Raw genomic sequence first — 11,807 nt, forward strand, 5'->3', positions numbered from 1 at the left:
ATACACGTGTATACGAATGACAATAAAGTGAATCTGAATCTACTTATATGCGCATGTTCGGTTGTGTGTCACTGGTAGCGAATGGTAACGAGCTCTTTGGGGTGGGACGTAGCTTATACAGGAATTTATACTGTAAGTGCTAAATTTTGTTCTTTTTTATTTGTAAAATAATTTTTACAATGCTCCATGCCTGGAGAAAAAAACGTCTAGGGCAGCACTCAGAAATGGAGATCTTTGAGTGGTTTGAAGCCCAGAGACAAAATGGATATAGAGTGTCTGGGCTATGTGTTTGTTTGCAAACTCTCAAGAAATATGAAGGGTTTACTGCTTCCACATGTTGGTGTAAAGATTTTTTTCCATTTCTTTTCATATGTAGCCAATGCCGGAGTGACTATTCAGGAATAGTCGAGAGACGAGAGATTTCCCGAAGGGCTGGCATATTTCAAGGTTGAGTTTTGGATGGCTGGATGAGAAAAAGTTTTAACATGTATCTGTCACTTGCACTTTCTAACCATACTCATGCATTCATTCTTTCGTCAGCTATTCGGCCACATTCAGCTCAACAGATGAGGTGAGTTTTACTATTTGGGGAAATTTTCCCCTCCCAAATCTTCATTTGTTAAGGCACCACTCTCCTTCTCTATAGCAGTAAAAATAACATTGAACAGCGCAAATGATATGAGTCAGGTACGATGGAGGGCGGAAAGGTGTAGGTGGAGCCGAAAAAAGCCAGGGAGAGAAAAAAAAAGGACTGTTATAGTTCCTTTCACTCATCTTGCACTTGTTGCCTTTCATTTGTGTGTCCCTGGTTGTATTTTGTGCTACATGTTTGCAGAATTTAGCAGATAATTACCTTTACCTGGTGGCTCCTCTCATTCAAATAAGCTCGTAGTCTCTTTTTCGAGAAGTGTCTCTTTTGGCTCCGCTCACTAAATAAAGAGCTCTTTTGACTCCCAAAAGCCTCTTCAGATTGTTCTTGTTGCTTTTATCCAAATATTAAAAATTGTTATGTAACCCGATGCTCAAAATTACTTGTGGGAAAGCTAAAGAAAAAAAATTAACAATAGCAGAACAATAATAATAAATGCAAACCGAGTGAAACAAGAAAAACAAAAATAAAGGAAGAAAAACTGAATCAAAAGGCTAGAAAAATCAAAATACAAGGAAAATAAGGAAAAGTGGTAGAGCGAAGCAGTAAAAAATAAAAGAAAAAATAATTTTGAGGAAAAATAAGGAAGCAAAAAAGCAGGCCATCTCACAATATAACCTCACAGATGCTTATCACATTATTGGGCTGGCATATAAGTTCCTGTTGAACCTTTCCTGTACACAGATTGCATGTGAGCAGAGCTACTAGTCAAGTTATGTTTATTTGTATAGCCTTTAATTACAAGGAGTCTCAAATGGCTGCACAGACCAAAGATTATAGGAAACCACTGACTATCATTACACCATCCCCTGATCTAAAACCCGCATGAGGGCAAAGAAAACCTCAACATGAGAAAAATGAAGAAACCTTGAGAAGGGACAGCACATGAAGCATGTAAAAACTAATCTCAGAAGCTCACGGTCTTCAAACTGCTGTACACTGTAAAGGAAATATTCAAGTCTATGGACAATGACATTGTCATCAACAAAATTCCAGAGACAAGTACTTTGCTTAGGAGGATTTTGATGTTTTAAGTACCCCGTGTAGTGAAGCTACTTTGCAAGAGTTTAGTGTAAAGCCTCACAATCTTTTGGAAGGGCCAGTGCAATTTGATCTCAAATTACTCATTCTGTCATGGGTAATTGTGTTTTTATCAATATCAGAATATGTATGTACTTTAACTTGGAATTGAAAGTGTAAAATGTTTCCTGTTAATTTATCAACATATACCAGGATTTAATCCCAGTAAAATGCGTCATAAGAGCGCGCTGTTGTTTCATTCATTCAAATTGCTCCTTTATCGCTAAGTGGGCCGGCTTTGGGTGTTAAACTCCCGGCCTAAAGAGGGAGCCCACTCCGACCCTGGATGTGGTAGTTTTAAAGCAGTTAAGGGAGGTTATGACAATGAAAGTATATATTTGTTACTGTTTAGTTACTTTTGGAGTAAGTCGCTACATACGCGCCAAACAGTTTCGTGAGACCACTAAACTCGTAATGAAAAGGCGCATGAAAGTGACGTGCGCTAGATGGCGCAATTTACTTTTTGTAAAACCGTCGAAGAAGAGACAGGACGACAACAGTCATGGCGTCCACTGCAGCAACGCGAGCTGTCGGTGCCGCTAAAGTTGTTAAACCAATTTTCAGCAGAGATTTGGATGAGGCGAAGCGCAGAGTCCGAGAGCTGTACCGAGCCTGGTATCGAGAAATCCCCAACACTGGTATGTGCATTTGTTGAGAAGGATACGGTTGTCAAGGTCGTGGGTGCATTCAGCTATTAGCTTGCCTCTAAAGCGGTCATGTCAACATGGCTCCCCTATCGACTTTTACGTTTAACCTGTATTTATACGTTTTGAATCATTTCAAATGCCGTAAGCCGTATTACAATGTTTGTACAGGACTTTATTTCTGAAGAATATTTTTTAATGTTTTTGGACCGATCTCATCTTGCCTGTTTCGGCTTTATTCCAGATCGTCTCGGTCACTGCTAGCAGAGAACGACACCGTAAATTGCCAATATTGTTGCGGTACAGCATACCTGTCAAGCTCCACGGCTCCATACCCTTACAAACTGTTGTGTTTTCCCTTACAAAATGTAAATAATCTCGCACTATATTTTTTTTCAAACGTGTTATTTTTGTAGTTTAACATGGTATATTATACATCTTATATATTGTTAATTAACATTTTGTTGTGAGATCCTGAGTTGCTCGACATGAATGAGGTTTATTATTTTTAAAAAAGTTAAAAAATTAAGTAGCTTGGACGTTCACTGTAGAAAGAAAAAATACATGCAACTATAATTAAGTAGAATAACACATTTTCTTATTCAAATTATGAATTCATTTTTTGCATTAAATTATTGTTTGTAACATACTGATTAAAGGGATAACCACAAGCCTGTCTTTTTTTCATTTTCATAATTTATACTTCCTTTGTTTCTTAACTTCTTTATACAAAATAATAATAATAATAATAAATAAATATAATGCATCAAAGCAAGTGAGCCGTTTGAAAGACGGCTCTATTTAATGAGTTGAGCCGAAAAAGCCGGTTCTCTAAAAAGAGACGGACTTCCTTTCACTACATCAAATTGCTCTCCAAGTTTTCAATGAAAAAAAACAATACCGAGATAGAAGCTTCCGCGGCGAAGTCGTTTGACTTGATTGATTTGCCGTTTTATGATAGTCGGTGTATACCGGATGGTTCCCATAATTGACATATTTGCGTTTTTCCGTACAGATTTTTTTTGTACGTCTTAAACGTACTTTGTACAGCAAAAACGTACAGGTTGACAGGTATGGGTACAGTAACAAATCATGCATTTGTTTTTCGCTCGTTTTTCTTACACAAATTCTTTGTTTTTGTTCTACATTGTCTGGATTTGAATAAAAATTGCATTGTGTTTGTAAAAGGATTCAAAATCATTAGTAAGGGAATCAATTGTTTTAGGTTGACAGGTATCTCATTCTGTTGTGACAAGATCATATAAAGCAGTGTTTTCCGAACTTTTTTGAGCCAGGGCATGTTTTTTTACATTGGAAAAATTTTGCGGCACACCCCTAACCTAAAATGTTATAAAATGACACTGAACAGTGTCTTTAATTACAATATTATTTATAATAACCCCAGTTTTTTACCGCAAAGACACTTGACAATGACATAATATTTGCAGAAAATGATTCATAAATGTTTTATTAAATTTCAAAAAGTCACATTGGATAATTTCTCGCAGCAAAGTGGTTGAAAATCTCTGGTATGAAATACGTTTCAACAAGGTAAATTGCGAAACTAACAGCGAGCAACATAATTATGCAAAACATCCTTAAAGAAAAGGGGAAATGAGTTTGGATATGACCACCATCTTTCACAGGCAGTTTGGTACATTACCCTAGATGTGATTAATGCCCCAAAATGCCAAATCAGCACTTTTGGTTTTTGTTGACTGAAGATGACTGAAGAGTTGCTTTTCAATTTCCAGTCCCTCCTTTTTTTGTTTTCTCCTTGGATGTTTTGTATTTTGAAGTTAAATCTTTTCCAAACGATATCTATGTAGACAATTACTGTCCGTACCCCCTATTTTCAGGACTTTAGTCTTCCATTTGGACTCATTCTTGCTCTTTGGGTTTTCTGATCTCATGTGCTGATGACCCTGCTAAAATGGAATTCCCACCCAAAAGATTTCCCCTGTCATTGCAGGAGATGCTCTAATGGCACCCAGCCATTATAGTTTTTCATTATTGAATTGATGGCACATCCACCTTACAGTTCCATACCTTTCAACTTCAGCCAAGTTTATTTTATTTACTAAATAAACAACTCAAACTATTCTTTTAGCCGGTTCCTTAGTTCTTTCTCTACTTGCATTAAATTTAGTGTTGCTAATTTTCAGATCGAGCAAGATGAGATTTGTCAAACAAAAAAAAAACAGTCTAAAATACAATCTTTTCCCCATACTAAAATTGTAATACACAATTTGAAATTATTATCAATAGTATAAAATACAGAGAAACTATTTTGGTTGACAGGTATGCAGTTCAGACATCCTGGGTTTAATTCCAGCTAACTGCCTCCCTGCGCAGAGTTAGCATCTTCTCCCTGCGTGGGTTTTCTTTTGGCACTCTGGTTTCCTCCCACAAACACGTGCATGGCAGGTTGATCGGTGACTCCAAATTGTCCCTAGGTTTGGACGCACGTGTGATTGGTTGTATGGCTAATGGTCTATGTGCCCCGTGATTGGCTGGCCATCAGTCCTGGCTGTCCACTGCTCGATGTCATGTGAAATGGGCTTCAAAGCTCTTCATAAAATGCATGATTTTCTCCTTTGTTGTTCCACAGTGACCCTGTTTCAGCTGGACATCACAACACAACAGGGCCGAGACAAAGTGAGGGAGATGTTCGACAAAAACAAACATGTCACGGACCCTCGTATGATCGACATGTTAGTCATTAAGGTAACGGTCGCACACAAGTGCACTTCTGACCTTATGGAATCGGCTTCACATTCTTGTCATTTTGCAGGGGAAAATGGAGCTCCAAGAGACCATCCACGTATGGAAACAGAGGACACACGTAATGCGTTATTTTCACGAGTCTGAAGAACCACGCACGACCGATTTCCTGTCCAAATTTTACCGGGGCCACGATCCCTGAAACTTAGAGCTCTGCATTTGTCTATTTGTCGAGACAGAGTCCAGATGATCCCTTTTAATGTAAATACACGCAAAACGTTCACTCGCTTGTTTGTCTTATTATAAAACAAAATTTTTATGAGGGATCGATAATTATTCTGACCATATAGTGGTCAAATAGTACACACTGGGTTTAACATCAAACGCACCCATTAGTCCGGGGGTGACATACGGGTGGCCCTTGGGCCGGATCAGGCCCATTAAGGGATTGAATCCAGCCTGCGGGACCTCTTTTGTTTTCCCCTTCTTTCTATTCCCCTTTGGATTTTTCTTTTCCCCTCCCTCACTATTTCTCTTATCTCTTGTTTCTGATATTCTCTTTCTCCCTTTCTTTCTTTGTCCCACCGTCTCTTTTTCTCTTCCACTCTCATTTCTTTCTCTCTAATCTACTAGTCCAGCCCCCGACTAGAATGTTTGTTCCATCGTGTGGCCTCTGAGATAAAATGAGTTTGACACCCCTGCAATAGTCTATTGTTAAACATAACCGTACCTCTGTACTACTTCATGCTTTGTACTTCGCAGCCTCAGTGCATTGTAGGTTAAAATATTTAAATTTAGAAACTTCTGCAAAAGTACCTCTTTTTCTTTGGACAACACTAAACTACTTTGGTACAATCATGTTTTCCGATCTTAGCTTATAAATTGTATATTGTTTACTGTGCTAGGTTTCGAAGTATGAGAGTTTGTCGTTTTTCAGCACGTAAACATGTGTGCTCTCGGACATGTAATAGTATGTTGTTATTATTACCGGCAGCATTACTACACGGAACATGTATGTCGCTGGGGTATCTGGTCTCCATTAGCTGCGAAAAAAATGAGGGATTACGGTATACATACAGTAGCTAAATTATTGAAACCTTTACTATTGAATGCAAACACAGTACAAGAAGACTTTATTGGGCTCAGTGACAGTAACACGTAGACAAAACAACTAGTTGAGTGGTAACTCTTCCCAGTACAGCTGGGTCAAATGAGGTCTGTGGGGGGAAAAAAAATTACAATTAGGTAATTAATGGGACACAAGGCGTTAAGTTTGTTGCGTCATCACGCACATTATGGGAAGTTAGTTTGAATTAGACACATTTTCTCATATCGTGGCAAGCACAACAATTCCACTGGGTTGCAAAACACACACAACGAAATAAGTTAACCTTTAACCTTGAGCTGAGGGGTATTTTTGTTACTCTTTGGCAAATAGGGCTACCAGTTTAAGTTTCTAAATTGACAACTTATGTTATTACTTTGCTATAACCTGGTTGTAACTATTAGAGGTCAAGTTAAAATGGGCTCAGTCAACTACTAGAACATCTTGCCAGTTAAAAGAAAATTTCCTATAAAATCATAGCTATTATCAGTACCTGTCCGCTTAGCTACTCAAGTGTCCTTAGGGGGTCTACCTGGTGGCTTTAGAGCAAGGGTTAGAAACCTTTTCGGTGTGGAGTGCCACTTTCAAATGTCCTTGTAAACCAGTGTGTCGCACAAAGATTAATGATTCGCACATTTTTGTTTATATCCGAAAGAGCTGTATTTTTACACCAGTCTGACTATACAATAAGGATATACATCAAATAATATAACTAAATCAATTTCTTACACTATTCTTGTTCATCAATAAACTAAAAAATTAATATGAGCAACATGTGGGGAGGCCTGTAGACATCCATGACTTCAACTTTTTACCAAAAGAATCTACCTTTATCAACCATTCTTCATCAACAATGAACTAAAATCAAAAACATGTGATATGGACAGCTACCATACCCTTCATCAATGAAATCTTATTGCAGAAATTATAAAAAAATGAAATAACCGCAACAAGGCAGAAGGCTACTTGAAAATAAGTGCAACAGAAATAACAGCTGATTTGGTCTCAGATATAAATGGTTTTCCGTGCTTTGCTATGAAAGTCGTGAGCAATGTGATAACTTGCTTTAGTGGTGGTGTTTTTAGCAGTGACAAAAGGTTTTTAGGGTCTGTGTTTGTTTGCCGTACCTGGACACAGCACGTTTTAATGTCTACGCCTTGAATTCATGTATTGTCTCATCATGACGTTTAACACTTGACATGCGAGGTACAACGGCCTCGAGGCATAATGCACAAACAGCACGGTCATTTTTTTGCACAAGCCCCCAGTCAGTCAAAGAACGAGATTTTGTCACTGCAGGAGCTGTCATACGTTCATTTATCGCGCGCCGGTGTTTCTGTGGCTGGGTCAACACAGATTTCTCCTCTTCTGCGAGTCGCTGTGCAGACACACACACGGAGCAGAAGGGGAGGGGCGCTACTGTAAAGCCTCTAAACAACACGGCACGCAAATGTCTAAATTTCAGGTAAAAATGCCCATTTTAAAAAATGTGCCACTGGTTAACCCCAGAAGTGGCACGCGTGTCATAGGTTGCCGACCTTTGCTTTATAGTATCAGACTTTGCTGAAATTTAAAGACCACCTGGAATTGCACCCTAAAAATGCAGTTTGTTTCAGAAATCTACATTTTTTTCTGCTAAGATGTTCTTTGAAGGGACATTGTATATTGTTTAGCACCTACTACTGGTGCGAAAATACTTCATTCCACCCCAAAAAACTATTGGAATTCACCAAAAATACACAAACTGTCATATAAATGTGCATATTTTGAAAATACTCAAGCCGAATTTTTCATTTTACCTAACACAGCTAACCGAGAGGGAGCTTACATGTTTGGCCATTGTGCTGCTACGGGTATCTCAATATGGAAAGGGTGGGCAAAAAAAAAAAAATGGCGTGGTTAGGTAACTAGGTCTGCTTATTAGCACACGTTTTCAGTTGGACTACACAATTCAGCGACCATCTAGTGGTCAAATTACACAGTGCCCCTTTAAGAAGCAGGTGAATAGCAGTAATTACAGTAGGTTTTGCTATTCGTCCCATAGTTGCAACTTTTAAAATTCAGTTTGAAGTAATTGTACTGCAATGTAAAGTTTTTTTAAACTCCTACTGTAAAATACAACATTCTTAATGCTTTCCCAAAATATTTTAAAAAACTTTTACGTGAGTAAAAAAAGGTCTGTATAAGGTAGAGGCGTAAAAATGATTTTCACTGAGGGCCACAACAGCATAATAGCTGTCCTCAAAAGGGCCTGAAGTAACTTATTCGTGCAACAAAATTAAATTGGTATGTAAGCTAAATGTGGCTACTCCTTCATGTAAAGTAACTCTGAATATTTCAATTATTTCAGTCAAATATTACAGTCCCATCAAAGAAATGTCACAACATGAATGTCATAAATGAAATACAGTGACCCTATTGAGTTTTTCCTTGCCCTTGTGTAGGTTTTAGATCAGGAGATGGTGCAATAGTAGAATGTACAGCCCTTTTAAACTTTGTGATTAAGGACAAACGGGCTATGAAAAATCCTGCAGACACAATGTCTTTATTCTTGACACACAAGAGAAAATCCAAGTTGAGACATTCCAAAAATTACCACTAGAGACCAAGGCTCTAAAGTCATTTTATTGTATTTTTCTGTTCAATTACTATTTGAATGTGTTTTTAGTTGATCAGGAAGAAGTTTTACAGCTCTTTAGGGTACACTTGGATGCTTGTAGGACACGGAAAACAAATTGATTTTGGGCAAAATGACTCACGATATGAAGAATTCTAGATACAATCACAAATTGGGGAAAAATAATCATGTATATAGAGGTATCACAGTATACCAAACTAAAATAGTACATTCTAATAATAATAGAATTTTCTATATTCCAATCATTAGCATGAAAATACTGGCGTCGAGCTGCGCAGGACCAACACAGTGCCGGTATTGTAGTCACCAGGCATCGTTGGAAATGTAGTTTGTGGACAAAACACTCTTTCGATCTGTCGATTTTTAGACGCTCAGACATTTAAAGCTCTCACAGGCCACATGAAATCATGTGGGGGGCCACATTTGGCTAATGGGCCATGAGTTTGACACATGTAATATAAGGCTTTACAGTAATTGCGGCTCCAGGCATATTTGTGTTTTAGTTGTCTTTGGTCTGTCGTCAAAATCAGTGTCATTTTTATTTGTCAAAAAGCATAATGGCCCGCCGTTGGCGGGCTCGGCGTAGCTGGCCGAGCATTCCACTTGAGCGAGGTTGTTGGGGCCATGGTTGGTTGAAAAAGTGCCAGTGAGCCACAAGGGAGTGCCAAAGAGCTGCTTGGCCGCATGCAGCTCCAGAGCTGCCTGTACACTAAAGGAGAGGTTTATGGATTTCTTTGGTTTTGATTGGCGGTTCCTTGACACAAACCTAGCTAAAACACTCCCACAAGTCTAAAGTACAATTGTGTATATTATCACGAAATTCTGTTTGGCCACACACGAACACAATACACAAATTGGGATTTATAAATAAATACCTACTTGGTTTTCCTCAGATCTACTAAACATACGAAAGATTACGATTCACACTCCCGTGCGCCGACTTTGCGGAAAATAAACGTTACGGCTCTGTCATTATTTGGGGATGCCGATCCCTTCCTCTGGAAGAAAAACAATTGCAACTCAAAAAACAATATGTATTTGAACACAGCATGTACCTGGCGTCGCCGATAGTTGACGTAGATTCGTCTGTTCCACTCAATCGTCGTCGTCATCGTCTTCCGGGACAAAAATGTCGTGTTCCTCCAGGAGCTCGGCGAAGTTCTTGCTGATTCGAGTCCCCACATACAAGAAAGGCACCACTACCGCTGCAATTCGCCAAAGGCCAAATGGGGTCTGCTCCCCGGAGTCAACATAGAAACACACGCTTAGTTTATTTTGCTACAGGTCAAATAAAGAGGTGGGAAATGGTACCTCTGCGGTGGTCATCCGGTACTAGATATGTCGCGCATAGACCCTGCTCAAGCCAAGAAAAGACAACTACTCACCTTTTTGGGTTTGGGTAAAATGGCCCCGGAAGAGGAGCAAACGGCCGATCGACACACTGTCACAGTCTTCGCCGGGGAGGAGAAAACGCTCCTGACAGCCGAAAGCCAGCCGAGGCGACGAAAAGCCGACGCCATGATTAGCAGCGCTTGGATGCGGAGTAATGCGGAACCACGTTGGCGATGCGATGAGGAGACACAACAGCGCCGCCCAGCGCTAATTTATCGCCACAGCAAGTACACACTCAAATGCAGGTAAAGGCTGTCAACATCGGCCCGATCAATGATTGCAGTTCCCCTTATTACGTGTCAATTATCTTGACAATAGACAAAATGCATACGAATGTATCCACCTTATTCAAAATATTTCATTTGGACTTATCATACAAAAAAAAAATTATGTGTAGCATTTTTTTATCCACCAATAATATATATTAAATGTAAACCCACTTTTCACAGTATTGTCAACAAATTTGTTTTTTTTTAAATATGATGAATACTTCCATTATAAAAATGATATATAATATCCATAAGAATCTTCCCCTTGAGTTAAATGTCATGATTCTATTTCATTTACCCGTTTTCCGTTTTTTTTTACTGCACTTCAGCAGCACTGTCTGTTCCCTTAAATTGTTACTTTGTTTCATCATACAACAAACACTACTAACGTTCATGCCAATTTTGTTTAGGATGCAATGTTCAATAAATTAAAGAAAATTTGAGTTGTTTTATAAATACCGTCTTGATGCTCTCTGTCATACTAAAGTAGTACTACAACTCTCAGCGTGCCAGCTTATTGGCATTGATTGTTAAATCAATACAGTGAATTGATTGATTCATGTACGTAGTGGCTCATAAATCATGTGATACAACAAATCAATAATTAGTTGCCAAAGCTTTTAATATTGATTTTAATCGATTTTCTTGATGCATTGTTGCAGCCCTAATAATACTCTTGAATGTTAGTTATTTTTAATCCTTGTTTCTAAATAAACCAGTACCATTTCTGCCTAAACTCCTACAAATAGGTAATACTAAAGCAAATGTTCCATCCATCCATTATCCTCCGCTTATCCGAGGTCGGGTCGCGGGGGCAGCAGCCTTTAAAATAAACCCAGACGTCCCTATCCCCAGCCACCTCCTCCCGCTCATCCGACGGGATCCCGAGGCGTTCCCAAGCCAGTCGAGAGACATAGTCTCGCTAGCATGTCCTGGGTCGCCCCCGGGGCCCCCTGCCGGTGGGACATGCTCGGAACACCTCCCGAAGGAGGCGTCCAGGAGGCATCCTTATCAGATGCCCGAGCCACCTCAACTGGCTCCTCTCAATAAGGACTGAGCTTCTCACCGTATCTCTAAGGGAAAACCCAGACACCCTGCGGAGTAAACTCTCTTCGGCCACTTGTTGATCGTGTTCTTTCAGTCATAACCCAAAGTTCATGACCATAGGTGAGGGTAGGAACGTAGATCGACCGGTAGATCGAGAGCTTTGCCTTTCGGCTCAGCTCCCTCTTCACCACGAAGGACCTGTACAGGGTCTGAATGACGGCAGATGCTGCACTGACCCGTCTGTTATTCTTGTAAATCC

General features: G+C 39.4%; 2 protein-coding genes across 3 annotated transcripts; one reads left to right on the plus strand and one right to left on the minus strand.

The window, feature by feature from the left end:
* The first annotated feature begins 2,187 nt into the window (after window positions 1-2,187).
* On the plus strand, window positions 2,188-5,380 carry ndufa6 (NADH:ubiquinone oxidoreductase subunit A6). The gene is made up of 3 exons (XM_088325986.1): window positions 2,188-2,367; window positions 4,985-5,100; window positions 5,168-5,380. Exons 1-3 carry the CDS (start codon window positions 2,232-2,234, stop codon window positions 5,297-5,299), a joined length of 384 nt encoding a protein of 127 aa, XP_088182112.1. The 5' UTR covers window positions 2,188-2,231; the 3' UTR covers window positions 5,300-5,380.
* An 827-nt stretch (window positions 5,381-6,207) lies between these two features.
* On the minus strand, window positions 6,208-10,428 carry smdt1a (single-pass membrane protein with aspartate-rich tail 1a). 2 transcript variants are annotated; one of them, XM_088325987.1, is made up of 3 exons: window positions 10,226-10,428; window positions 9,896-10,073; window positions 6,208-6,314 (listed from the first exon to the last, which is right to left on the minus strand). In XM_088325987.1, the coding sequence occupies exons 1-2, from the start codon at window positions 10,358-10,360 to the stop codon at window positions 9,936-9,938; spliced, it is 273 nt and encodes a 90-aa protein (XP_088182113.1). In that variant the 5' UTR covers window positions 10,361-10,428; the 3' UTR covers window positions 6,208-6,314; window positions 9,896-9,935. The 2 variants fall into 2 exon arrangements, with proteins under 2 accessions (XP_088182113.1, XP_088182114.1); XM_088325988.1 differs by lacking the exon at window positions 6,208-6,314 and adding an exon at window positions 6,503-9,549.
* Window positions 10,429-11,807: the final 1,379 nt, after the last annotated feature.

The sequence above is a fragment of the Urocampus carinirostris genome, chromosome 1, assembly GCF_059441175.1.
Source record: "Urocampus carinirostris isolate Australia breed hairy pipefish chromosome 1, RoL_Ucar_1.0, whole genome shotgun sequence".
NCBI lineage: Eukaryota > Metazoa > Chordata > Actinopteri > Syngnathiformes > Syngnathidae > Urocampus > Urocampus carinirostris.